Below are 22,342 nucleotides of genomic sequence, written 5' to 3'. Positions count from 1 at the left end.
AATTGCATATTATTGGCTTGTTTCTTCCCAATTTTAGTAGCACTCCATGCCTGATGAATCCCTAATATCTTTTGCTAGTATTACCAAAATCTGTTTCGCAATGGGGAGTGCTTCCTGCATATAGTCTCTTTATTGAATGGAACTTTTGATGAAGCAGTTGGGGAGCAATTGGTCCTTAATGTCCTTCAGACGTTGACCTCATTACTTGCTGAAAATGATGAATCCAAGGTAATCATATACTGCTTTAGTTCGCTTCACATGTTCTCTGTATGAGCTATATGGGGCCAATAATAGTTTTTGGTCTTTTCTGGATGGCCACCTGTGCTGTCCTCTTGTTACAAGGTATTCACCCAAAATTATAAAGGTTTACTTTGTTGTGGAACCAGCTGATTTCTGGTGAAACCAGGTTATCCAGCAATAAAAAAAATTCTCCTATTTCTCAATGGTCACACAATTTTTTTCTTCCATTCTTTGTAAGGATTAATTGAAAACGTCAATTAGAATAAAAGTTGCCATAATCAACGAGCGTAGTTACTCTGGTTCATGTAACTTACTTGCTTAATGCTTTTTTTTCCTGATTTATCTTATCCAGGCTGCTTTTAGAATGTTGGTTGGTGTGGGCTACCAAACACTGCAAAGCTTGCTATTGGACTTCTGTAAATGGCTGCCAAGTCGGAAACTCTTGGATGCCCTACTTGGTATGCTTGTCGATGGGACTTTTGAGATAAATGAAAAGACAACAATAAAGGTATGCAATCTTCATGATCTTTGAAGCAATGTGATCCTTGTATATTCAGTTGCTTCACTCAATTGTACCTGCATTGTAACTTGATTCTTTACCCTGATGTTTTCTTTTTCTCCACAGAATGAAGATGTAATTATACTTTTCTTAAATGTTCTACAAAAGGTTCGCCCCTCTCTCTCTCTCTCGCGCGCGCACACACACACACACACACTGTTGTTTTGCATTCATATGTTTATGTAACAATGGTGCTTCTGATTGGCAGAGCAGTACTTCGCTTCAACATTATGGGCTTGTGGTCTTACAGCAATTGCTCAAAGGGTCCATTACAAATAGAACTTATTGTTTCAAAGCAGGATTACTTAGCTTTCTTCTTGACTGGTTTTCTGTTGAGGAATGGGAGGACACAGTTATAAAAATTGCAGAGTTAATTCAGATTATTGGAGGACATAGTATTTCCGGGAAAGATATCCGGAAAATGTTTGCTCTCTTGCGTGGTGAGAAAATTAGTGTCAAGCAGAAGCATAGCTCATTGCTTTTGACAAGTCTTAGTCATATGCTCAAGGAAAAGGGACCTGAAGCTTTCTTTGAGTTCAGTGGTCATGATTCTGTGAGTTATTTTCATTTCAGTACTTTAATTGTTTTCTATAATCTGTTTCCTGACATAACTTTAATGATCATTTTAAGTATATTTGCCTCAGTTGCCATTATGGTATACAAGTTTATATTTTGAAGCAATGCCATATTGTTCTCTTCATGGTTCTGAATAAAAGCTGCCGAACAGTTACTTTGTTTTATTCAAGTAATATTTATGTGGTGAATTTCTTCCCCTCAACAGGGTATTGAAGTAAAATCACCTGTTCAATGGCCTTACAGTAAAGGTTTATCTTTCTGCTGTTGGCTTAGAGTGGAAAGCTTCCCTGAGAATGGTATGATGGGCCTTTTCTCCTTTTTCACGGAAAATGGAAAAGGATGTTTAGCTATGCTTGGGAAAAATACTCTAGTCTATGAGGTAATGGTGGTTGCTGCCTTCATCTTTTCCAAGAACTTTCGGTAAATTAGTCTTGTATTTCTTTTTCATTGGTTAAATTATATCCTGACAAATAAATTCTTTGGTCAGTAAAATTGGGAAATATTTATTCAAGACAAAATTACTTTCTGAAGTTGGTTATTCGATCGCTAAGTTGGCTACATAATTGTGTGAAATCCAACATAGTTGCTGACTTACGTTTTTTTCATGAAAATCCTAGTTTGGTTTTACATATATTTCAATAAATTTCTTTGTTTCCTCAAAAGAAGATTTGTCTCCATTTCACTGACTAATCTTTGATCATGTAATGCTGGTTTCACCATAGATTAATCCACGCTAACAGAAGTATGATTTAATCCATGTTTCTATTTGAGTGAAATACACTATTGTTCCGTAAACTTTGAGGAAATGAGTACTTCAGTCCATGAATTCCAGAGACGCACACATATCACCATAAATTCGTTTAAGTGATGCAGTTTAGTCCAAAACTGGTTTGGTGGGGAAGATGACGCGCAGTTGGACCGATTGCGCGCACCCCAGCGAGAATGCGCGACGGTGCTCCTACACCTGCGTCTCCTGCTTGTACTTCTGCCGGGACCTGGCCTCCTGCCGCAAGGGAGACGCATGCAAGTAGCGCACAACGTCTTCGAGTCCTGGCTCCACCTGACGGCGATATGGTGTCGAGGTGGAAGGCGCAGTCGGTCTGAGAAATTTACAGAAAACTCCCTTGCTAAAACTCCCCCTCGGTCGAGGTCCTCCACTCGCACACATGCTGCGTCACCAAATCGTTTTTTGGACTAAAATGACTGAAACAAGTTTATGGTGCTATCTGTGCGTTTGTTGAGTTTGTGGACAGTTGTTTAGTAGCCATTACCAAGATGGTTTTTAAAACTCGGCCATTTTGCTGATAAGAACTCTATATGTTACTTAGTTATACATATAAATCCATATGGCATGAGCTCGTTATTTGACTTAAGTTGTCGAATAACAAAGTTTGATTTTAGTATTAATGTCAAATTTAATCACCCTATCTACCTTATGCAGTCTGTCAGTCAAAAGAATCAGTGTGTTTTGTTGCCTTTAAGCCTCCCAACGAAGCAATGGAAATTCCTTTCTGTTACTCATACAGTAGGGAGAGCTTTTTCTGGAGGAAGCCAGCTGAGATGCTATGTAGATGGCGATTTAGTATCAACTGAGAAATGCAGGTGAGTTAGCACACCATTTGACTGAGCCTGTTCTGTTTCTGTAATAATATCTAAGGATTTGAAATAGTCCCTAGTATTTTCGTGTTTAATATTTGAAATTTCTTTTCTTTGTCCATGGTTTTTATCACTATTAGTTCTTACATGTGTGTGTGTGTGTGTGTGTGTACCTAATAAGGACTCCTAGACCAATACTAATACTCCTTAACACCCCCCTCAAATGCAATGTGTATGCAATAGCATTGCATTTGAAGAAGTGTAACACTAGAAAATAAATGATAACCCAAAATCCGCGTCTTGAGAGTGTAGCATGAAGATTCTTCAAAACCTGTTGAGTCAAGCCAAAGGAGATAAAGAGAAGATGGCGCATTAGAGGAAGACACCACATCAGTAGAAGATACAAGAGATCAATAGAAGTTGGGTTGTCAAAAGTTGGCACATCAAGAGGATGAAGCATTGCACACAAAATCATAGCCCAAGAAAACTGGCGGCAAAAGAAGCTCGGCAGCATGAGAATGGACGTAGATTGACAATGCAAAAGAGGCCACAAAAATCCTATAGAAAGGACAAGGTTCAGAAAGAGGCTGACGGATAAAGATATGGTGGACTCGCATGACATGAGAAACACGAAGAAGAGCAACGGACTTGGTGGACACAACGTATAACATAGAGAGCTAGAAGCTAGAAAGCATACACTAGACGAAGATGCAAGCCATGTAGTCAGAAGAGGCTGCGGAGGAGACCGTGCATGTGAGATGCCGGCAGGAAACAGAAAAGAAGAGCAACTAGTGGAAGAGCACAACGCCGATGAAAGGTGTATGTGCGAGACGGAGTCGACAAAGAACATCGTCGAGAATCACCAAACATCAAGGGAAAGAAGAGATGCTAGATGACATTGTACCCCCCCCCCCCCCCCCTACTTGACTTGAAAAATCTAATCTGCGAAGAAGGAACACCCGTATGGGCACTTAAGGTAGAAGCAGATCAACAGATGTAGGAGAGCAGCACGCAAGCAGCAGCAGAAGGAGGACAGTAGCATACAAGCAGTAGCACAAGGAGGACAGCAGCATGTAAGCAGCAAACAGCCAGGCATGCGCGCTAGCAGAGGAGAGGTGCATGCGGGGAAGTAGGCTAGCAGCCCTGCAATGCGAGAGCCAGCCTGGAGGCGGAGGGCAGACGCGGCTGTTGGAGATGGGCGGCGGAGAGTAGGCCGGCGGGAGTGGCGATCTGAACGGTGCCGCCATGCGGGGATCTGTAGGTGTGGAGGAGATAGTGTCGGCCCGATCCAATTGGGCCCTAGTCGATGCAGGGATTGAACGAGGCGGGAGGCCGAAACAAAATTGATCAAGAGGAGGACGAGTTGTGGCGTTCGGGGAAGAAATCCCTAAACCTGGGCTCATGATGCCATGTCATGGATGCAACTTATCTCTATTGCATAACCCAAGGGGCGTATATATATTAGTACATCAGAGCAACTCCAACGCGGCGACCATTTCGTCCGCGCATGTCCGTTACTCCGTTTGGGTCGGTGCGAACAGAAAAGTTGGCTCAACGCGCCGACCCAAACGGACGTGCGTTCGCTTCTCGTCCGCCTGCCGACCCATTCCCGGCCCATTTTTGAGCCTCATTTGCGTCGGCGCGGACACGAGATGGACGCGCGTGGTGCCCGCCTACTCCTCCCCTTGGCCCGCTAGCCGGTGGCACATTGGCCATCCTCTCCCATTCCAACAGCAAACCCTCGCCCGCCTCCTTCGTTGACGCCGCCGCCGCCCATTTTTCGGTGCCTCTGCTAGCTATCGGTGCCGCAACATCCCCCCACCCCCCTCCACCGCCGCCACCTCCCACGTCGCCGCCATCGCTGTCTCGCCGCCGGGGCTCTGAAAGCTTTCCACCCCCACCTCCCCGACATAGCCGCGACCAAGAAGCTGCCTCGCCGCCCCGCCAGCTCCTTCGTCCTGACAACGGCACGCTCGTCAGACGCCGCTAGGGCAGCCAGCTGGTCCGAGGGCGGCCCGACTCCCTTCGCCGGCTGGCTCCTTCGTCGACGCCCGCAAGCTTTTCGACAGTTTGCCAAGGTACAAAATGGACCCCGCTGACGAGTTCTTTTTCCATAATTTCCTTTGCGACTCCGACGATTCCTCGTCCGATGATGATGAGGAGATCTTGACTGCCGTTTTGGTCCATCACCACCTCAATAGCCAGCGGTCGTTGTTCCATGGCTCCATTCCGGGGCACCTTCCGGCGTTGAATCGCAACCGAGAGAGCGGGCATTTCCTTCTTTGGAAGGACTACTTTGACACAACGAAACCACTGTTCAAACATCAGAAATTCCGGCGCCATTTCCGTATGGGTAGGTATCTTTTCAACCGTATTAGAGAGGGGGTGGTCGGATACGATGACTATTTCGAGTGCAAAGAGGATGCCCTTGGAAAGATTGGCTTCTCCTCTTATCAGAAATGCACTGCAGCCGTCCGGATGCCTGCATACGGAGTGCCCGGTGATCTCATTGACGAGTACGTCTGTATGAGCGAGTCTACATGCCTAGACTCCATGTACAAGTTTTGCAAGGCTGTGATTGTTGTGTTTGGCCCTGAGTACTTGAGAGAGCCGACTCCTCAAGATACAACCTGCTTGTTGGGATGAATGCCAGCAGGGGCTTCCCAGGGATGCTTGGCAGCATAGACTGCATGCACTGGGAGTGGAAGAACTGCCCTTCTGCTTGGCAAGGGCCATATAAGGGCCATTTCAGGGCTTGCACTGTCATACTTGAGGCCGTGGCATCACAAGATCTTTGGATCTGTCACTCTTTCTTCGGCATGGCTGGATCACACAATGATATCAACGTGCTTCAAAGCTCGCCGGTGTTTGCAAGGCTTGCCGAAGGCAACAGCCCACCGGTGAATGTTACCATTAACGGCCACAACTACGACAAAGGATACTACCTAGGTGACGGTATCTATCCTCAGTGGACCACTATTGTGAAGACAATCCCCAACCCTGTCGGAGAGAAGAGGAAAATATTCGCCCAAGAGCAAGAGAGTGCTAGGAAGGACGTCGAGCGTGCCTTTGGTGTTTTGCAATCTTGATGGGGCATCATTCGGTATCTTGCTAGGACTTGGGGGAGCACGAAGAAGCTGTGGGAGGTGATGACTGCTTGTGTGATCATGCACAATATGATCGTAGAAGATGAGCGTCCGGAACGTATACGATCAAGGGTTTCAGTTTCAGGGTGAGAATGTTGCGCCTGAGCATGGAGGAGCGGCAACGTTTGAACAGTTCACCCAATTTCATCATGAAATGCGTGATTGGGAAACTCACATGCAGCTGCAAAATGATATGGTCGAGCTTATGTGGGCTCATGTTGTCAACCAATAGATGTATCCTTTTTATTTGGCTTGTAAAACTATGTGAGAACAATTTAATTTATATTCGGGCTTGTAAAATTATGCTTTATATTTGGTTGTGAATACTATGCTTCCTTGTGAAACTATATATTTGCTTGTGAAATATGCAAAGTGTTCATTGAAAATGGAGGCCAGCCGGCCACACCGGCAAATATGGGTCGGCGCGTTGGGCGCACTGCTGACCCAAATCAAAAAGAGGGCGGACACCGAGCGGGGGCCAACACAAACGGAGCGCGTTGGAGTTGCTCTAAGACTTGGGGTACAAGGAAAGAGACATAGCCTAATAAGGACTGATAGACCAATACTAATACTCCTTAACAGGTGCAAATTTGCTAAAACTTCGAAAAGAAAACTGGCATCCACATGCCCTAACTGCAAAAGATAGCAATTGGATCCTGTGAGCTCATATATGGTTAAGATATCAAGGATTTTTTGTCTGTTGTTTTGATTTTCAGTATATTAGTTAAGATGTTTTATACCACTTCTTTTCTGTTCTCAGGTATGCAAAAGTCAATGAAGTGATGACTCGCTGCAGTCTTGGAACAGAATTAATGCCCATTGGTGAAGAACCAACTTCTCTTGGTTTTGAGGGCACTTTTGCTTTTACTGGTCAAATGGGCCCAGTTTATGCATTTTCTGATGCTCTCTCTGCCGAACAAATAAGAGGCATATACAATCTTGGACCAAGTTACATGTACTCTTTCCTTGGTGATCAAAACTTGCTTATGAATAATGACTCACTTTACAAGGGAATTTTGGATGCAAGGGATGGTATTTCATCGAAGATGATTTTTGGCTTGAATGCACAGGTACGAACTGGCCTCCAAATAACATGTTATATTTTCTTGATCAATTGCTGGAACCAGAGAATTGAATATTTTGTTCTTTTTTTCTCCTAGGCTAGCAATAATAGGACTTTGTTCAATGTGTCTTCTGTACTTGATAGTCTTGACAAGAGCAAGCTTGAGGCAACCATCATGGGTGGTACAAAGTTATGCTCGAGGCACTTGCTGCAGGACATAATTTATTGCGTTGGAGGTGTCTCTGTATTGTTTCCTCTTCTGATACATTTTGATGATGCCATCACTCATAGTGGAGAATCTCCCACTGGGGATCAGTTGGCAGGTCAAGTCATTGAGCTTGTTGCATCTGTTCTGGATGGAAATGTAGCAAATCAGCAACAGATGCATCTTCTTTCTGGATTCTCTATTTTAGGCTTCTTGTTTCAATCTGTTTCACCACAGCTGCTAAATTTCAAGACTCTTTCAGCACTGAAGCACTTGTTTAATATTTTGACAAACAGTGGTGACGTCTCTCTCTCTCTCTCTCTCTCTCTCTCTGTCTCTCTCTTTGTCTCTCTCCCGACAGTCGGCCACATTTTTCTGCCTGCTTGAAACTATGTATATCACTAACATATCTGTTCTTTCAGGTATGTCAGAAATTCTATTGAAAGATGCTCTTTCACAAATTTATCTGAACCCGCATATCTGGGCATATTCAAGTTATGAAGTACAAAGAGAACTTTATCTGTTTCTGATACAGTATTTTGAAACTGACGGGAAATTGTTACCAATGTTATGTGGACTCCCTAGGATCATTGATATTGTACGCCAGTTTTATTCAGAAAAGTTAGATTCTAGGTCTTCTAAGCCTTTGCTGCATTTGGTTACTGAACAAGTGATTGGAGAGAGACCACATATAGAAGAAATTCGCAAGATTCGTCTTCTCCTCTTGAGTCTGGCAGAAATGAGCTTAAAGTAAGTACTTTCAACTTTACATTCAGAGATGCAATGTTGTGTTTTTTTCTCAATCCGTACTTCCATATTTTTGTTTGTTCTGCTATCATTGTTTTATTATCATTCAATGCTGCCATATACTCAAGTCTAAAAGATATATTCCTTGGATTCATATGCTAATAATTCAACTAACTTTTGTTGTAGGCTGAAGGTCTCTTCACATGATATAAGAGCTCTTGTGTCCTTTTTCGAGAAAAGTCAAGATGTTGCATGTATCGAGGATGTACTTTACATGATTATCCGTGCTCTTTCACAGAATTCACTTCTATCATCTTTTCTGGAGCAAGTAAATTCTGTTGGAGGTTGTTACATTTTCATCAATCTTCTTAAGAGGTAATGCACATCTAGTTATTTATGAGTCATATTTTGGACCTAAGTCATGCAGTGCTTATGTTTTGTGCACTTTACTGAGTGATAGACTGATAGGGGCTGTTTGGATTAGAGCCCCGAGCTGCCGTGCCAAAAAATAGGCGTTGACTGAGGGGTTAGTTGCTTGTTTGGTTGGCCGCCGATAAATTGGTGTGCCCATGTTTGCTTTGGCTCCTCGGTTCATTTCACGCGAACATTTTGGCGAGAAGCAGGCGCCCGATTCCTTCGCCAATTTTTTGGCGCACCCGCAAATTGGTAGGGCTAGCCCTGGCGGCATCCAAACAGCCCCGTAGTCTCCGAGTGTAAAGTTACTATGGATCAAATTCCACTTTGACAGGGAGCTTGAGTTTTAGCCACCCGTTTAGTCAGTGATAATGCTATTTTTTGTGCATATTGCATTTTGATCTTTGAAATAGGTTCTGTGCCCATTTTTTCCGGACTAATTCTTCTGAGAATGATGGGTCTATGCTACCATAGTTTTGCCTCATTTCCTGGCATTCCTTGTTTATATGTCTAAATCATGGGCATTATGTAGTGTGGAAGATGACTGTTCTGATTCTGTATTACCCTTTGCAATCCGTGTTTCTTTTAACTTCTCAATCAGTATTATTGAGGATGTGTATTTATAACATCACCTGCTGTTCAGGGAATTCGAACCAATTCGTCTACTGGGTCTTCAACTTCTTGGAAAGCTTCTGGTTGGAGTTCCATCTGAGAAAAAAGGACCAAAACTTTTTGGCCTTCCTGTAGGACGGCCTAGATCTATGTCCGAAAATATACGGAAAGGAATAGCAGCAACACCCCAACTGTTTTTCTATTCAATATCTGAGAGACTTTTCAAATTTCCACTTTCAGATCATTTATGTGCTACTTTTTTTGATGTTCTTCTTGGTGGAGCCAGCCCTAAGCAGGTAAATTTTGTCAAACTTCACATTGAATATGGTGATACTATGCTGTTTATCCTCTGATGTTAAACTTCTGTAAACAAATGATCTGATTTGTTCGTTATATTTTTTGTTCAGGTCTTACAGAAACGGTCCCAATCTAATGAGCTAAAAGATAGAAGCAGTATGTCAGTAGTGAGCTTGGCTCCATTTTATGTTCCTCAGATTTTGGTCTGCATTTTTAAATATATGCACTCTTGCCAAGATGCTTCAGCACGTGCAAAGATCTTGAGTGATCTTCTTGATTTGCTTGATTCAAACCCCTCAAATGTTGAAGCCATCATGGTAATTGCCACTTGCTGTATTTCTAGGCCTATACAAATTACTTCTATGTTATCATAATTCATAAATCAATTTCATCAGGAGTATGGTTGGAGCTCTTGGCTTGAGACATCTGTGAAGCTTGATGTCTTCAGGGACTACAGACCAATTTCGAAAGCTAATTATGCCAGTTTGGAGACCAATGAGCTAATTCTTGTGAGGAACATGTATTCATTAGTCCTTTCTTATTTTTTGTGCTACGTGAAAGGTGGCTGGCATCAGCTGGAGGACACAACAAATTTTCTTCTCTTAAAAATTGAGGAGGTTGGAATGCTAACTCGTTTGTTTGTGTTACAGCAATCTAGTAGCCTTTCCCATGTCCTAGTAACTCTTTGAGTATTGCTTAATCCACAGGGACAGTTAACAAATTTCTGTCTGCTGCGAGACATTTTCGAAGATATCATTGGAAGCCTGCTCGAGACTTCTCCTGATGAGGACATATTCATTTCACAGCCATGCCGTGATAATATCTTGTACCTTTTGAAGCTGAGTGATGAATTGCTTGTTGATCAAATTGGAATTAAGCTCCTGGTATCCTCTGAGCAACATGTCCTATAGAACAGAAAAACATGCTACACTTTTCTTTTTGTATAGTGCGTCGTTCACTCATTCTGCCCCTTTTCTCTCACAGTTTCATCCACCTGATATGTGTGCCTCTTCATCCGATGGCTCACAGAAAGATGACATTGGCTCTGCATTTGTGGAAATTATAAATGCTGAGAGCAATAGCCAACCTGCAAGGTAATATATACTCCCTCCGTCCCATAATATAAACGCGTATTATGGGACGGAGGGAGTACCATACAAAGCTCGTACCTCATGATGTGTACCATCAATAGGATCCTGACTATTGTAGAGGAGGGGGGGGGGGGGGTGGGGGGGGTGGGGTGGCTTTGGCTAAAACAGGTTTTGAGCCAATTGAGGAAAATAGGTTTTGCACAAATCAGGATGTAGATGCAATCCTTAGGGTATTCCCTTATTGAGCAATGTGGTGAGCAAGCAATCAGTATGGTGAGCAAGCAATCAGTATTCCTCTAAGAAAAGTAAACGCACAAGTATAAGATCAAGAGAAGAAAACCACAGATGGGGTGGCTTTGGCTAAAACAGGTTTTGAGCCAATTGAGGAAAATAGGTTTTGCACAAATCAGGATGTAGATGCAATCCTTAGGGTATTCCCTTATTGAGCAATGTGGTGAGCAAGCAATCAGTATGGTGAGCAAGCAATCAGTATTCCTCTAAGAAAAGTAAACGCACAAGTATAAGATCAAGAGAAGAAAACCACAGATGGCCTCGATGAATGTATAGAGCCTTAGATGCAAACCACGGGATCAACATATATTAGCAAGGGAAGATAAATGCATTGTAACCCTTATTGAGCAATGTGGTATTTGATAGGTATCAAGCTACTAGGCAACACTAAAAGTAAGCTTAGCAACTTGGTCTTCAACCTAACGACAAAGATCGCGCATTGCTATAAAAATGCCCCCAGTCTTTATTTTTAACTTTGCCTTGAGACACTTTACTCAAATCCGGGATTATTTCTCCTTCATTAATCACAATGAAAATGTTCATACAATAGGATTGTTTAATCATCAAAACTAATTTATGAGATTAGATATGCTTTCGCAATGCAACCATATGGAAAAATATCTCTAATAGGTAATGACGTAACGTGCACATGTTAAAGATCAAAGGTGCTGAAAATATCCACTACTTGTACTGAATTGCACACTGGAGGCCATCATGTATTCCTGTGAAGAACCTTATCCTGATGTCGTGAGTGCCTGATGTGTCACATCATGGTTCTTTTTTTACAGCTCATTTAATCATTTATATTTTACTCAGTTTAGTAGAGATTGTTTCACAATCACCACACACAGGCAGGACACAGAGACAAGCTTAGAGAAGAACAAAGATCTGTTTGGTTCATTGGGGGAACATGCTATAATAAAGCATGATTGGGATTTTGCTGCTTAAGTTGCTGATATTACCATTTCTTCTTATATGCCTGTTAGAGATATATAGTTGTGTTATAGTAGAACTCTTTGTATTTCCTGTTGTATGTCCGTTTCCTACTCTTTCTTATACATGTATTTGTATATTATGGGCCTAAGGCCACGGAGTAGAACAAGTTGCTTCCCTCGTACTCCCTCCGTTCCAAATTACTCGTCGCAGAAATGAATGTATCTAAAACTAAAATACATCTAGATAAATCCATACCTGCGACAAGTAATTCGGAACGGAGGGAGTATAATAGAACAAGGTTTCCAAACCTTTTTTTCCTCCACATGTCTGGTTGCTGACAAGGTTGCTGCTCTGTATTTTATATTTCCTTTTTGTATGTACGTTTCCTACTCTATCCCATGCATTTGTATATACTCCCTCCGTTCCTAAATATAAGTCTTTTTAGACATTTCAAATGGACAACAACATATGGATGTATGTAGACATATTGTAGAGTGTGGATTCACTCATTTTGCTCCGTATGTAGTCACTTGTTGAAATCTCTTGAAAGACTTATATTTGGGAACGGAGGGAGTATTTGATCCTTAGGCCATGGGAATGGAACAAGTTGCTTCCCTCATGACAATGTTAAGTGGAATACCTTAGGATTAGTGACTGCTGCTGCATTACAAGTAACATTTTGGTGGTATCTGGTAGTTAGGCGATTCAGTATCGGTAATTTGACACCGAACTTCCTCTAGTAACTCTTGTTCCCATTTCTGTTCACTTGCTTACCTTCTGTTTGATGATATGTAAGAGTAGAACTTCTGATAAATTTATATTTACCATCTGTAAATATGTTTATTTTGCACTTTTGCAGTCTTCCTTGGAGTAGCAACATATTTACTGATGGTGAAAAACTGAGTGATGACTGGTGGAGCTTTTATGACAAAATCTGGACTCTTGTTTGGAACTTGAATGGCAAGGGACAAAACAGATTGACACCAAAGGGTTCAAGTGCCTCTGTTCCATCTATTGGGCAAAGGGCACGTGGGTTGGTAGAATCGCTAAATATCCCGGCTGCAGAAATGGCTGCTGTAGTTGTAACTGGAGGCATTGGTACGGCATTAAGTGCAAAGACGAACAAAATTACTGACAAAGCCATGATGCTACGAGGAGAAAGGTTCCCAAGAATCATCTTCCACCTTGTAATTATGTATCTCTGCAAAGCTGGCTTAGAAAATGCATCCAAGTGTGTCCAGCAATTTATAACAATGCTTCCTAATCTTATTTCCGAAGAAGATCAATGCAAAAACAGACTGCATTTCATAATTTGGTATGGCTATCACCCTTAAGACCCATGGGAATATCCCCTTGATTATCGTGGCTGTTCTAGTAAATTCCTTTTTGCTGCAGGTCTTTACTAAGGGTTAGATCCCACTACGGGGAACTTGATGATGGTGCACGTTTCCATGTTATTTCACATTTGATTCTTGAGACTGTCATATATGGAAAGTCCATGCTAGCCACTAGCATCTTGGGCAAAGATGATTCTGCTGAAGCAAATAGCAATAAAGAGTCCGGCTTCATTCTTAATCTTGTACAGAAGGATCGTGTTCTTGCTGCGGTTTGTCTCTCTTCATTTTTAGTTTAGTTCAAAAGTATTGTGCTTTGGCATGAAAAAATTAGATGCCTTACATTGTCGCTCCCATTTTTTTTCTTTTTACCATGCTCTTTATGATTTTTTTTCCAAACACCACTAGCAAGAAATAAACAGTTTGTTACTTGCCAGGCTTCTGATTTAGTAAAATACATGAAGGACACAAAGGCTGATCGCCTGAGGCAACTCCAGGACCTAAATTCTAAACTTGACGAGCGCTTGATTGAAGATATAGAACAACTCCAAAGCTTGGAAGATGATATACAGTTTGCAAAGACTGCCGCAATTTCTGGGGATGACAATAGGAAAGCAGCTTTCAAGCTTGCATTTGATGAGGATCAGCAAATTGTTGCAGTAAGTTGTGGTCACAGTAAATTTTACCAAATATTTCAATGTTTAGTAGTTTGAATTGCAGATAAAACTGACATGTTTTATATCAGGATAAATGGATACATATTTTCCGCGCTTTGAGTGACGAAAGAGGACCATGGTCTGCTAGCCCCTTTCCAAATAATTTGGTGACATACTGGAAACATGACAAGACAGAGGATAAATGGCGGCGGCGAATGAAGCTGAAGCGTAATTATAAGTTTGATGAACGCATTTGTCAACCACTGTCCACCAAATCTACTAATGAAAATACCGCCCCGTCTGTTGATCCTTTCGTTAGTGCCAAGATTCCAGAAAAAATGAAGCGCTTCCTTCTGAAAGGAGTGCGTGGAATCACAGGGGATGTTGGTTCTGAATCATGTGAGGATAACAATGATACAAGTGAGCCTTCCCAAAATAAACCATCAGAGAATCAGGTGTCAAGTGATGCTGCAAATTCTAAAGACTCTTCAGATTATCCTACTAGTAGTGTGCAAAATAGGAAAGAACAATCATCTACTGGTGGAGATAATGATTATGCTGAGGTAAACAGGCTTCATTATATGCGTTTAACATTTTGGCAGATTTATTGTTGTATCCTCAGACCCTTGGTTTTCCTTTCCAATTTCCAGGTGCTATCTTCTGTTCACTGTGTTCTTGTTACACCAAAAAGAAAACTAGCTGGACAATTTACTATCACTCGAAATGCCCTGCATTTTTCTTTTGAGTTTTTGGTCGAAGGCACAGGGGGCTCATCTGTTTTCAACAAGTTTCTAGATAACAAGGAATCAGATGCCAAGAGTGAGCTGGGAAGTGTGGAAAAGCTGAAGGGTAATTCTGATGTAGGACGAGGCAATGAGGCTGGATCTGGTGATGCTCTGATGAAAAGTCAGTCTAACAAGATAAAACACCATAGAAGGTGGAAAATAACCAGGGTGTGTTGTCCGCCCTCTCTCATTGTGTCTGCATTCGTGCATGTGTGTGAAAGATCTGACTCCACTTTTCTTTGTTGACAGATAAGAGCAGTTTACTGGACACGTTACCTACTACAATATACTGCAACGGAGATATTTTTTGATGATGCAAATGCACCTATATTTCTTAATTTTTCCTCCCAAAATGATGCTAAAAATGTTGGGTCTCTTTTAGTTTCCTTGAGGAATGATGCTTTGTTCCCCAAAGGAAGTACAAAAGACAAAAATAGTGTAATTTCGTTTGTTGACAGAAAAGTTGCCCTTGAAATGGCTGAGAGTGCCAGGGAGAGTTGGAGAAAAAGGGAGATCAGCAACTTTGAGTATCTAATGATTCTGAATACTCTTTCTGGACGATCTTACAACGATTTAACTCAATACCCTATATTTCCTTGGATATTGGCTGACTATTCATCAGAAAAACTTGATTTCAACAAGTCATCTACTTTCAGGGACCTGTCAAAGCCAGTTGGTGCATTGGATGCAAAACGCTTTAAGGTATTTCCCGTAGCTATGGGGTATCGTACTGTCTCTCCCAGTTATCATCTCTGATAAATAATAAACAATGTGCAGGTTTTCGAAGATAGATATCTTAATTTCTGTGATCCTGATATACCAAGGTTTGACCTAAATATTTTTGAATTGCATTCCTAAACTTTTCTTGTGTCCCAAGTTTTCTCTAGACGCTCATTGCATCAAAATTTTGTTTTTCCTTCTGCAGTTTTTATTATGGATCACACTACTCTAGCATGGGAATTGTTCTTTACTACCTTCTAAGGCTCGAGCCTTTTACTGCTCTGCACCGCAATCTTCAGGTCCTTTATCTGAGTAATTCTGTACTAGCTTGAATATTAGTCTCTTACTCCCTGCGATCCATAATAAGTGCCGCAGTTTTATACAAGGTTGAACTAACCTTAGTTCAAACCTGTGACACTTATTTTGGATCGGAGGGAGTACTAAATAAGTGAATTTGTTTAGGATGTGTATATATTCTTTCATGGCATATCTTTTCACTGAACAGCAAATAGTACTATAGCTAATTAGCTAATACTACATTACTTTATATGTTTATTTATGCAGGGTGGTAAATTTGACCATGCAGACCGTCTCTTTCAGAGCATTGAAAGCACATATAGGAACTGCCTATCAAATACAAGTGATGTCAAGGAGCTTACACCTGAATTCTTTTACATGCCTGAGTTTCTTGAAAATTTGAATTCATATCACTTTGGGGTAAAGCAGGACGGTGAACCTTTAGGCCATGTAGGTCTCCCTCCATGGGCAAAGGTAATGATTGATAATTTCTGCAGTTTTTTAGATTGACTTTGTGCAAATGTACTCATATAACCAATCTAAATATTTGAAAGAGTTACCAATCTAAATGTTTGGAAGAGTTATTATTGGTTAAAGGTACACAATATTTAGTGCACACGAGGGCAGAAGAATTCATGATCAAAGGAAATATGTCTTGTGCAGGGTTCACCAGAAGAATTCATTCATATCAATCGTGAGGCCCTTGAAAGTGAATATGTAAGCTCTAATCTTCATCACTGGATTGACCTCATATTTGGTTATAAGCAGCGTGGCAAGCCTGCCGTTGAGGTACATGATTTATCACCCTTTTGCAGCATACTTGAGTTAGTAGATCAAACAATTTGACTTTACTAATCAAATACCAATTATCTGGGGCAGGCAGCAAATATATTCTACTATTTGACATACGAGGGTGCTGTTGATTTGGAAAACATGGATGATATGTTGCAGAAGTCTGCTATCGAAGACCAGATTGCAAATTTTGGACAGACACCCATTCAAATTTTTCGGAAGAAACACCCAAGAAGAGGACCTCCTATACCAATTGCACACCCACTATATTTTGCTCCACAGTCGATAACAGTGACTTCTGTTGTTCCTAGTGCAATCAGCTCTTCATCATCTGTATTGTTCATTGGCTTGTTGGATTCAAACATTGTCTTGATGAGCGAGGGGCTCATACTGTCAGTAAAACTTTGGCTAACAACGCAATTACAGTCTGGTGGAAACTTCACATTTTCTGGATCACTGGTCTCTTCCTAATGAAAACTATATCTAATAGGGTAAAATTATTAGTCCATAAGTGTACGTACTTTTATTTATTATGTATGTTCTTTTCTTGTAGGAGCCTTTCTTTGGAATTGGTTCTGATGTTATTTCTCCCCGAAAAGTTGCCACTTCCTTGGCTGAAAATGTTGAGTTCGGAAGACAATGCCTGGCAGCTGTCCAAATTCATGGTGACAATTATTTAATTTTATGTGGTAATTGGGAGAACAGTTTCCAGATCATTTCCCTTAGTGATGGAAGAATTGTGCAGAGCATCCGACAGCATAAAGATGTTGTTAGCTGTGTTGCAGGTGGTTAATCCTTTCTGATGTGTATGGTATTACATTTACTCTTTAAGATCCAGCATTAAGCATATATAGTTGAATAAACTGCAATAATATACTCCCTCAAGTATCTAACATTAAAATGTAACTAGATACATCCGTACTTAGACAAATCTAAGACAAGAATTTTGGGACAGAGGGAGTATAAGTCTTTTAGAGATTCCAATGTGGACTACATACGGAGCAAAATGAGTGAATCTACACTTTAAACTCTGTCTATATACTCCCTCCGTTCCGAATTACTTGTTGCAGGTATGGATGTATCTAGATGTATTTTAGTTCTAGATACATCCATTTCTGCGACGAGTAATTTGGAACGGAGGGAGTACATCCGTATGTAGTTCATATTGAAATCTCTAAAAAGACTTATACTCCCTCCGTTCCTAAATAATTGTCTTTTTAGAGGTTTCAAATATGACTACATACGGAGCAAAATGAGTGAATCTACACTCTAAAATATGTCTATATACATCCGTATGTGGTGACCATTTGAAATCTCTAGAAAGACAAATATTTAGGAACAGAGGGAGTATTTAGGAACGGAGGGAGTGTAATGGAATCTAACTTACTTGCTTCCATTAATTAATTTGATTAGTTGTAGTCTTAATTAATTTGGTCAAACATGGTCTAATTCTATCAAATACTCCCTCCGTCCCAGAATAAGAATACAACTTTTTACTAAATCAGCTGCACTTATTTTGGGACGGAGGGAGTATTACTTGAGTTCTGAGCCATCTTGGGTATGCACTCTTAACCTGAGGGAGAGATCAGTTAGTGCTAGCAACTAAGCAGACCTCATATATGCTTTCTTCCATTCAATTTTGCCTTAACATCTTGGGAGCACACTTTTTGTGCAGTTTCATCTGATGGAAGTGTAATTGCAACTGGAAGTTATGACACGACTATTATGATTTGGCATGCATTCCGAGGAAGATCAAATGACAAAAGATCAAAGAATGCAAGTAATGACCTATCAACTAAGGACCATGTTATCATCGAAAACCCTTCTCACATCTTGTGTGGTCATGATGATATTATCACATGCTTATTTGTTAGTAAGGAACTTGATATTGTTATCAGTGGATCAAAGGATGGAACTTGTATATTTCATACGCTGCGTGAGGGGACTTATGTTTGATCCATTCGACATCCATCAGGTGCTGGCCTGTCAAAGCTGGTGGCATCACAGCATGGTAGGATAGTATTTTATTCTGACAGTGATCTCTCCTTGCATATGTATTCCATAAATGGAAAACATATCGCTTCATCAGAATCCAATGGCCGCCTGAATTGCATGGAACTAAGTTGTTGTGGAGAGTTTATGGTATGTGCTGGTGATCATGGACAAATTGTTCTGCGGTCTATGGATTCTCTCGGAGTTGTTTGGAGGTATGATGGATCTGGGAAGACAATAACTTCTTTAGCTGTGACTCGCGAGGAGTGCTTTTTGGCTGGAACCAAGGATGGCAGCTTGATTGTATTTTCAATAGAAAATCCATTACTTCGCAAAGGCGGCATACAACGAAACAAAGTAAAATCTTCTGTAGGTTAGTGGTGTGTGATTAAGCAGCGCTCCTTGCTGCAAGTTCTGAACAAAGGTGAGTCAGTGGCCACAGTCAATGCAGCTTGTCATGTCATTGTTTTCTTGTTTATACCTTTTTTTTATCACTCCATCCTTAATGTCTTTGTGCTGATGCCTTGGACCATTTTGTTTGTTCTCATCTCCAAGCTTGCAGAATGCTCAAATTGCATAGTCAATCTGCCCTTCGGGATCTTTCCAGGGGAGGAGATTGTTGTGATGCTCTCGTCAATGGGGGTATTTTACTGTACCTAGTCATTTATGCTTCTCATTGTACCTACAATATTCACTGTAGTTAGACACGCTACTAGGTTTTTAATTATCATAGGATTGATGGAAGAGGAATACTCCCTCTGTTTCTAAATATAAGCCTTTTTAGAGATTTCAATACGGATTACATACAGATGTATATAGACATATTTTAGAGTGTAGATTCACTCATTTTGCTCCGTATGTAGTCCATATCGAAATATCTAAAAAGCCTTATATTTAGGAATGGAGGGATTAGATTTTGTTGTAGTTAGCCGGCATACTTTTCTAGGTTTCCAGTTGCATGCATTGGCTAATAATTAAACATTCTAGTGCACTTTCTGTGTTCTTCAGGATATTTTTAGGGTAGGATGCTACTTTGACCTATCCATGCTTCAAGGAAGAAGACTATTTTTAAAATTGTAGTTGGCCTACCGTTATGTTTTTTCTTTGGTTTCACAAATTGCATGCCTACCGTATTTTTTTTTTCCGGGAATATTGATGTTTCTATTTTGAACTCTGCAGGTCACCGGCAGTAAATGTAAAAGAGAACAGTTTGTTGCTCTTCTGTACATACAGCTTTAGATTGAGGAGTTAGGATTCTACAGGATGCCTGAGCTGATCAAGGTCCACAAGCGGATAATTCTTCTAACTGCAAAATGGATACGTGGTAACTAATACCACAGTACTTTCTCCTTTTGATTTTCGAGATGAGCTCGGATACCGTGGTGCTGGACTGCTAGTTGCATAGCTAGTGCATGCGAGTGTAACATAATCTCGTGCGGTGTTCTTACAAGTTAGGGCGAGCAATTTCCTCTCCCAATAGAATTTATCTGTATGTATTAGATGCCAGTATCCTGTAGTTACGAAATCATACATTGTACATGAAGCTCATCTTCTCAGTGGGAAAGTAAGCGGCGCGTGGTTGTGCCATTAGTCTCTTGAGACCCAGAAACCTTTTTTATCAACTTCGGGGCTAGCTCTTCTTTCTAATGAAATTTCGGTAGCAATTTCCCCCCGAAAAGGAGGACAACCCTTGGTCTTCGTATCGATTGGTGCGCACGGCCAATCTCGGTAGCAAGATGAGCAGTGCTGTCTAATACTTTGCGGAGCTCTCATGTGCGTGCCATGATTTTGTGGCCTACAACACATGGAGAGGCGAAGGTGAGACATGGATCGTGAGCGGAGATGGTATGATTTGAAGGAGAGAAGTCTAGCGGCACGGGAAGGAAGACCCGAGTGAACAGAAGGGTGACCTGAGTCGCTTAGTCGGATTAGACCACTCGAGCCAAGGAGGCTCTACCCCACCGGGGCCTCCTGCCATGAACGTGGCGGGCCTGCATGCTTCGACCCCCGAGCCACCCATGCTGTTGGAAAACACGCTACGCGCGGAGGAAAGCGCGGATGGCATGGCTGCACAAGAGACAGTTGCATTCGGGAAGATGAAGGCCTTCTGCTCTAGCATCATACAGAGGCTGGCGCCCCCACTGATACGCGAGGTACAGGCGACCCAGCTACGTCCGGAGGCCGAGCCCTTCACCCCAAAGCGTACTACCAGGGCGGCCAAGCGCTCGGTGCAAAACCCTTCGAAGGCCACGCCAGCTGAGAATGTTCTCCTCCATGCGTTGGGTACCGTCGCGGGTATAATTTTTACCAAATGACCTCTGCCCCCCCCCCCCCTCGCCATGCCGCCCGCCGAGGCGCCGTTGACCGACGATGACCCCTCCCCCCTCCCCCTCGCCGTGCCGCCCGCCGAGGCGCCGTCTATCCGTTCCCTTCATCCTTTCCACCACCTCCTCCATCTTCATCCTTTCTGCCCCTCCTGCTTGCCCCCCATTCCTTGTACCGGTTTCCATGGGTGCCTATGATATCACGGCGTCAGAGGTGAGGCGCCTCAGAGAGGAGCTCGTGGCCAAGGATGCGCAGCTCCTGGCCAAGGATGCGCAGCTCCTGACCAAGGATGTGGAGCTTTGTCAGCTCCGGGAGGAGAAGAGTGACTTGCTCCTCCGTCATGAGCGTCAGCTGACGGAGCTTCATGAGCGTCAGGAGTCGAAGACTATGATGCTTGTGGCGTTGTCGGCGTTGTTGCAGGAAGCGGCGGCTACGCTGGTGCGCGAGCACTCTGATCGTGAGGATCTCCAGGGTCGCCTGGACCGCTTGCTGGATCATGTCACCACACAGGTGGTGAGGCTTCGCGACGCGTACCGTCATTTGACCGCGACCATGCCAGCCGTCGAGCTAAACCCGTTCGGTCACCCCATCGACTTCCACGAGCTCCGGCTTCCTGACCTGGTCTCCTTCTTCAGTTATCTCTTCGAGGAGGTGAACCATCTCCGTGCGGCGGTGGATGAGGCGCTAGACAAGGAGGGGGGTCGTGGTGCCATCGCCATTGGTGGTCGAATCCTATTCGGATTTCATCACCGCAATCCATTCGTGCCATTCGACGCCGTCTTTGACGAGCTGGCTCCTCTGGACCGGGAGCAGGCTCTGTGTGTTGGGGAACGTAGTAATTTCAAAAAAAATCCTACACACACGCAAGATCATGGTGATGCATAGCAATGAGATGGGAGAGTATCGTTCACATACCCTCGTAGACCGTAAGCGGAAGCGTTACGAGAACGCGGTTGATGTAGTCGTACGTCTTCACGATCTGACCGATCCAAGTACCGAACGCACGACACCTCCGAGTTCAGCACACGTTCAGCTCGATGACGTCCCACGAACTCCGATCCAGCAGAGCTTCGAGGGAGAGTTTCGTCAGCACGATGGCGTGATGATGGTGATGATGTTGCTACCGACGTAGGGCTTCGCCTGAGCACTGCAACGATATGATCGAGGTGGATTATGGTGGAGGGGCACCGCACACGGCTTGGAACAATCAACTTGCGTGTCTTTGGATTCCCCCGCCCCCGTATATAAAGGAGCAAGGGGGGAGGCCGGCCGACCTTGGTGCGCCCCAAGGAGAGGAGGAATCCTCCTCCTAGTAGGAGTAGGATTCATCCTTTCCTAGTCCTACTAGGAAGGGGGAAGGAAAGAGAGGGAGAGGGAAAGAGGGGCCGCGCCCCCCTCCCCTAGTCTAATTCGGACTCCTCATGGGAGGGGGCGCGCCACCTCCTGGGCTGCTGCCCTCTCTCTCCCCTCAGGCCCACTAAGGCCCAATACTTCCCCGGGGGGTTCCGGTAACCCCTCGGGCACTCCGGTTTTCTCCGAAACCACCCGGAACGCTTCCGGTGTCCGAATATAGCCGTCTAATATATCAATTTTTACGTCTCGACCATTTTGAGACTCCTCGTCATGTCCATGATCACATCCGGGACTCCGAACTACCTTCGGTACATC

At 42.9% G+C, this 22,342-nt stretch overlaps 1 protein-coding gene across 1 annotated transcript in view; it reads left to right on the top strand.

Annotated features, from left to right (window-relative positions):
* The window catches only part of LOC123132391 (BEACH domain-containing protein B), a 29,926-nt gene extending 9,978 nt beyond the window's left edge, over window positions 1-19,948 (top strand). Inside the window, exons 12-41 of the mRNA XM_044552174.1 lie at window positions 79-228; window positions 593-748; window positions 866-907; window positions 1,008-1,352; window positions 1,581-1,754; window positions 2,817-2,977; window positions 6,878-7,187; window positions 7,278-7,683; window positions 7,808-8,135; window positions 8,319-8,507; window positions 9,190-9,454; window positions 9,566-9,772; window positions 9,851-10,072; window positions 10,163-10,339; window positions 10,440-10,549; window positions 12,633-13,088; window positions 13,169-13,379; window positions 13,545-13,766; window positions 13,853-14,326; window positions 14,414-14,716; window positions 14,798-15,250; window positions 15,326-15,372; window positions 15,474-15,567; window positions 15,833-16,039; window positions 16,229-16,354; window positions 16,445-16,816; window positions 16,911-17,142; window positions 18,033-18,773; window positions 18,905-18,991; window positions 19,529-19,948. Of these exons, the coding sequence (XP_044408109.1) occupies window positions 79-228; window positions 593-748; window positions 866-907; window positions 1,008-1,352; window positions 1,581-1,754; window positions 2,817-2,977; window positions 6,878-7,187; window positions 7,278-7,683; window positions 7,808-8,135; window positions 8,319-8,507; window positions 9,190-9,454; window positions 9,566-9,772; window positions 9,851-10,072; window positions 10,163-10,339; window positions 10,440-10,549; window positions 12,633-13,088; window positions 13,169-13,379; window positions 13,545-13,766; window positions 13,853-14,326; window positions 14,414-14,716; window positions 14,798-15,250; window positions 15,326-15,372; window positions 15,474-15,567; window positions 15,833-16,039; window positions 16,229-16,354; window positions 16,445-16,816; window positions 16,911-17,142; window positions 18,033-18,313 (6,720 nt within the window). The 3' untranslated portion in view covers window positions 18,314-18,773; window positions 18,905-18,991; window positions 19,529-19,948. The remainder of the gene's footprint in view (window positions 1-78; window positions 229-592; window positions 749-865; window positions 908-1,007; window positions 1,353-1,580; window positions 1,755-2,816; window positions 2,978-6,877; window positions 7,188-7,277; window positions 7,684-7,807; window positions 8,136-8,318; window positions 8,508-9,189; window positions 9,455-9,565; window positions 9,773-9,850; window positions 10,073-10,162; window positions 10,340-10,439; window positions 10,550-12,632; window positions 13,089-13,168; window positions 13,380-13,544; window positions 13,767-13,852; window positions 14,327-14,413; window positions 14,717-14,797; window positions 15,251-15,325; window positions 15,373-15,473; window positions 15,568-15,832; window positions 16,040-16,228; window positions 16,355-16,444; window positions 16,817-16,910; window positions 17,143-18,032; window positions 18,774-18,904; window positions 18,992-19,528) is intronic.
* Window positions 19,949-22,342: the final 2,394 nt, after the last annotated feature.

Source organism: Triticum aestivum, chromosome 6A (assembly GCF_018294505.1).
Source record: "Triticum aestivum cultivar Chinese Spring chromosome 6A, IWGSC CS RefSeq v2.1, whole genome shotgun sequence".
NCBI lineage: Eukaryota > Viridiplantae > Streptophyta > Magnoliopsida > Poales > Poaceae > Triticum > Triticum aestivum.
The sequence above is the reverse complement of the archived record's forward strand: the minus strand, read 5'-3'. Positions and strand labels throughout refer to the sequence as shown.